Source organism: Etheostoma cragini, chromosome 4, assembly GCF_013103735.1.
Source record: "Etheostoma cragini isolate CJK2018 chromosome 4, CSU_Ecrag_1.0, whole genome shotgun sequence".
In the NCBI taxonomy this organism is placed as follows: domain Eukaryota; kingdom Metazoa; phylum Chordata; class Actinopteri; order Perciformes; family Percidae; genus Etheostoma; species Etheostoma cragini.
The window spans coordinates 23,717,293-23,722,859 of NC_048410.1; the positions used below are offsets into that span (position 1 = coordinate 23,717,293).

Sequence of the window (5,567 nt, forward strand, 5' to 3'; positions counted from 1 at the left end):
TTTTTTAAAAGGACACCCAGTCTGACTGAGTATTTGTGAATGGTGTAATCTGTTTTTAAATCTGTTTTTATCCTAATGACACGCAGCAATGTGGTCTGATTTATCGTTATATTGTTTGTGTTATTATTTAATACAGGATTATCCAGCAAGCCTTACCTTGGTCACAATGCTTCCCCGTGTACGGCGGCTGACAGAAACACTGTCCATCACCATCTGGACCTTTATTACACACTCCATGCACACAGTCACACTCTGTACGGACACACAGACAGAGTAGAGTAAGAACCGTGGGACCTTCTCAACACAACAAGTATTTTTTTTTTTTTACTGTAGCTGTGATATATTACTTTTTTAACAGAAAGGCAAGATGACGAAGAGCCTACTTTTATCACACTTTTCTCCAAAGAAGTTTTCATTCTTACACTCCTGACAGGCAAAGCCAGAAAACGCGTCCTAAAGAGAAAAAAACTACTTGTTATTATTGTTTTTGCAATATTAACACCAAAAACAAATCAACAATCTCAATGATTTTTTTTAAATAAACACACTAAACAAACATCCATGTCTCCTGTCCCAGATGTAGGCAGACACTGACAGATTTGCGCAGTGGTCATCATTATCAAGGGTTATTTAAGGGCACTTTTCCCTGTGAATGCGTAAAGAATATGGATATCTGAAGTCTTTGACAAACAGGTAGGATAGTCACAGTCAGACAGAATACTGACATCACAGACGCACGTCCCGTTGCCAAGGTCTCCATCCAGACAGGTTCCATGGAAGTTACAGGTCTTTCCTGACCAGCTGGGGCAGGCTACAGGGGACAGACGGACAGACAGACAGACAGACGGACAGGTGAAGAGATTAGATTAGGTGATTAGAAATTATTACTACTTAATGTTTTGGGGATATGTCTTCGGTTTAATGCAAGCAATCTTGCAGGTTTATGTGTCACGGTCACATGATCGTCATTTGTCCTATTGATTGGTTAGAGGGCAGACGCCAGGAGGAGGAGAAAGGAGGAGGATGGGAAACACCTGCAAGAAAGGGATGCAGGTATGGCAAGGAAGCTGTTTGTTGAGAGTGTCTTTTACTCGACTATGGTGCTTACAGTATTAGAACTAGTTACATTTGTCATTTCAATCTTTAATTGGTAATACCTGCACAGTAATGTCACTCTTTGCTTCACCTTTCACCGCGAGTCACAGTAATTGTAGTGCAACTAGTGCAATCAGGACATTTCACGGTTATATGATTCATAGAAATTCACAGAAGCAGCATCAAGTGATTAAATGAAAAAATATTAAAAGAATATATTCCAATTTCTATGGCTAACACATGGACCTGCAATAAACACGCTATATTGTGTCTTCTTTAAAAAACTGGCAATTAACAAGTAAACCCTCTATAAACAGAAAGAAGTTAACTTATCTTCATACACACACAACTGACAGCACAACTAACGCTACTTCTTTCTACCTGTGACAGGAGATCAGAGCTGATTTGTGAAGCGTCAAAGAAAGAACTAATCAGGGCTAAAGAATAAGGAGTCCCGCCTTAGCTATAATAAAGTAACCGTTAAAGGGAATAATACAGTGATCATTGTCACAATTAACCAATGTAATGTCAGAAAATAGGGACAGATGTTTTTCAAATGTATTCAAATATATTGTTCTGTCTGACCAACAGTCCAAAACCCAAATACCTGACAGTGCGTGTGTGTGTGCGTGCGTGCGTGTCTTACAGAGACAAAGAGGTCCCCAGGACTGCGGGCAGCACTGTGGCTGCATGAACCCCTTCACACAAGTGTGCTGACATCCATCCAGCACCATCTCCCTGCCACCGATCTCCACCACGTAACTGCAGAACACAGGCAACATGTTGCGTAGCAACTGCTTCATTCACACAACATGATACTAATTCTACAAAACCACGGCTAACTACATTTATGAATCTCATGTCTGTGTGTGTATTGTAAACAGGATTTGTAACCTGGTGTGTACCTGCAGTTGGTTGTCCCCACGTTGCTGAAGCCGTGGGGGCAGCTCCTGGTGGAGACAGCAGCGCAGGAAGTGCAGGAGGTTTGCAAGTCCACCCTCTGTGAGACGTCACACCGACCCGGAGGAGCAGTCTAAAGGAGCATTGGAGACCTTTCTATTGCCAAAACTTTCATTCTTATGTCATGAGCTCACAAGATACTAACAATACACAAATACATAAAAGAAAACACAAGCGGGTGCCCAGATAGCTCAGTTGGTAGAGCGGACGCCCGTATAAAGAAGTTTACTCCTCAAAGCAGCGGGCCAGGGTTCAACTCTGACCTGCGGCCCTTTGCTGAATGTCATCCCCGCTCTCTCTCCCCTTTACGAAAGATACACCTTTATTGATCCCCAGCAAGGAAATTCGGTACATGTAACACTAAATCCATATGTTCATTCAAACATATGCTGAAGTTGGCACTCACATGTCATGTCCAACTGACTGAAAGCCATTTTCGGGAAGTTTAAATCTAAGATTCTGAGACAAGCAGCAACATCAGTAGCGTAGTAGTGAAGTCATTTTGTTGATGAAACCAGTGGTTAAGAGCGTTTTATTACCTTCACCATGGGGGTTATGTTTTTATTTGTTATTTTTATTTTCAGCTGGATTACAGAAGAACTACTGGCCCGATTTCCTTGAAACCTGGTGAAAGGTTGTAGCATGGGCCGCGGAAGAACCCATTACATTAAGGACTGGCTCCTAATCACAAGGCGTGTACAGAAACTGTTCACTTTAGGAAAATTCTACTAACATTGTGAGATTGGGCATGCCTTGGTGGAGTCCTTCCACTTTGCATACTGTAGGGTTGTTCTATAAAAATACATACAAATTTATTGTCTTTTATTTCTTAAATAAATGTTATCAATGTCAATTTGAACCTGCAAAGTAACTAGAAACTGTAATCGTAAAACAAATATAGTGCAGGAAAAAGTGGAGTGTAGTGGAGTAGAAATATAGAGAAGTATAAAGTGGAAGTGCATCAAAAGTGCACATAAGTATAGTACTCAAGTAAATGTATTCACCACTGGATTAAACATGTTTAAAGATAACGGAAGTTTACCAAAGTGGAGAATTACTTTGGCAGTGTTTTAGTAGTGTGGCACACAGACATTGCTGTACATAATGTGCTGGACAGAGGGAATATAGCAGCTATGTCAGTTTTACTAGGATATGGATATGTTTCTGATTCACACCTCACATCAAACTCATCGGCGGATCAAACCTAAAACCTGATGGTGTCATCGGTTTGAATATTGATACACTTATTTGGAGGTGGCTGTAGCTCCGTCCTTAGGGAGTTTGGTTGGGTACCAAAGTAAAGAGTGTGGGGACTGGTAGCTGGAGAGATGCCACTTCACCTCCTGGAAACTGCCTGGTGCCCTTGAGCAAGGCACTACCCCCCCCCCCCCCCCCCCCCCCCCCCCCCCCCCCCCCCCAACCGCTAAGGGTGCTGGTCCAGCACTGGCAGCCCACTCACTCTGACATCTCTCCATTTGTGCATGATTAGGTCCTGAGCATGTGTGTGTGTGTATTTCAGGCCTGTGTGTAGTGATTACCAACAAACACAGTGTAAATTGTAATTTCCCCACTGGGGATCAATAAACAGTATACATTTGTATTATTATCTCAGATTTAAGGAAGTACACCTCAAAATGTTACACAATATATACCCTACTAATCACCTTGTTGCTAGATTTGACGACTTTGACTCTTCCTGTACATTTGTTAAAAAGAATATTGAAACAATATCTCACCTCTTTTTTGATTGTGAAATATCCAAAAGATTTTGGACAGATTTGGATCCAATTCAATTCAAATATATTTATATTATCAATTCATAACAAGAGTTATCTCAAGTCACTCTGCAGATAGAGTAGGTCTAGACCACACTCTATAATTTACAAGGACACAACAGTTCTAGCAGTTCTAGTTTGGCGTCTTACTTTTTTGAATCCAATAACTTTGTCTACTCCTTTAACCTTAAAGATACAATAATAATACAAAACAATTCAAACAATTGGTGCTCTTGAGTATCTAATTATTTTCATTATTATTATTATAATTTTATATTTACAAGCAGAAATTTGCTAAATCATCTCCTAACTTTGTACCTTTTCTCATAGAATTTAAATATTATGGAAGTCACTTAGAATGTTGGATAACAAAAAAGTATTAAAATTGTAGAAACTGTGGAGCTAATTGTAAATTTGTGTCTTCTTGTACCTTTTTTACCTATATAATGATTCTGTTGTTTATGCATTTGTTTGGCTCCGTATGTCTTTTTATTTTTAAATTTGTACACTTTATGTTCACGTTCTATTATTGTTTACCTGATTCTCTGTAAACTGCGTTTTGCCAATAAAAAAGAAGGAAAAAATATCTCAGATTTTACTTTTACATCTACCCAGAACCAATTATATACCACAATATAAATTCAGTTATAATGGGTATTTTTTCTTTAAAAATGGAAGAGGATACTGTGTGTCCTGACCTAAAAGGGAAGAACATCAGCTTTAAGTTTTGTTCAGTTGAGGAACACCTGCCCACTACTCAGTTTGGCCAGCAATCTGCTGCTTAATGAAGGACTAAGAGGCTGACTCTGGATCAGATCTCTGATGTCTGAGGCTGAATCAGTTCAGGACAGCTGTCTTCTCAACAAGGCTGAACAACAGTTGTTTGACTTGACTTCACACTGGGTTGTCACTTATCACTGGTTCGGAATTTCAAATTTGAAAAACAATTGCCACTTTTCTGGAGATGTCAATTTTCTCATCAGTAGCTGAATAAATCTGTAGCGTGAAATAGAACATGCAGAAACTTTTACGTTTTTTGGGGTTGTTAACAGACGATGACTAAACTGCAGTATGCAACCTCCTCATCTGATTAGTTAAGTTTTGGCCTAGGACTTGAGGAGTTACGTTGGATTTTTAGAGGAGTATTTTAGTGGTGTAAAGAATTTTATATCACAATGTCAGGTTGCTAAAGTAACCATGGTTAATCTTAGCCTGTGAAAACAGTTGCAAAGTGTATTCTGTGGCTCTGCAAAATATCCCTGATGATATCACAGTGATGTCACAAAGGTTAGAGCTCAGCTTGAAAACTACAAATTTATAACAACAAGGTTTCTTTACATGTGGAGTTTTGTTTAACAGACAGTGAAACGTACGGCATACTAGCCGCAGCCGATATGTCGAGCGCTGTAACTGTTTATACCCCCCTATGGTGGTCACAAAAATAGACAGTTAAAGAAATGGACCAAAAGGTCCTGTTGCTCTGGACAAAGACCAGTGAAGGACATTAGAAGCACTTTTCCGGTGATGGCTGAGTGTTACTGTGCAGCCTCCAACTGAGCTTGATGACATAGATGTGACGTGGGCAACCTGTCTGACAAGTCTTCTGGTAGCTGTGCAAGAGAAATCTCAATCATTCCCAATCAGCAGAGACGGAGAGCGTAGGTACAGTTGTGGTCAAAAGTGTACATACACTTGTAGAAAATCACAATGTTATGGCTGTCTTGAGTCTTCAATAAG

The 5,567-nt window shown here is 39.9% G+C and overlaps 1 protein-coding gene across 1 annotated transcript in view; it reads right to left on the minus strand.

The window, feature by feature from the left end:
- The window catches only part of stab1 (stabilin 1), a 102,261-nt gene that overhangs the window by 93,487 nt on the left and 3,207 nt on the right, over positions 1–5,567 (minus strand). Inside the window, exons 2-6 of the mRNA XM_034868989.1 lie at positions 2,001–2,128; positions 1,742–1,857; positions 726–811; positions 384–453; positions 157–252 (exon numbers count right to left, since the gene is read on the minus strand). Of these exons, the coding sequence (XP_034724880.1) occupies positions 157–252; positions 384–453; positions 726–811; positions 1,742–1,857; positions 2,001–2,128 (496 nt within the window). The remainder of the gene's footprint in view (positions 1–156; positions 253–383; positions 454–725; positions 812–1,741; positions 1,858–2,000; positions 2,129–5,567) is intronic.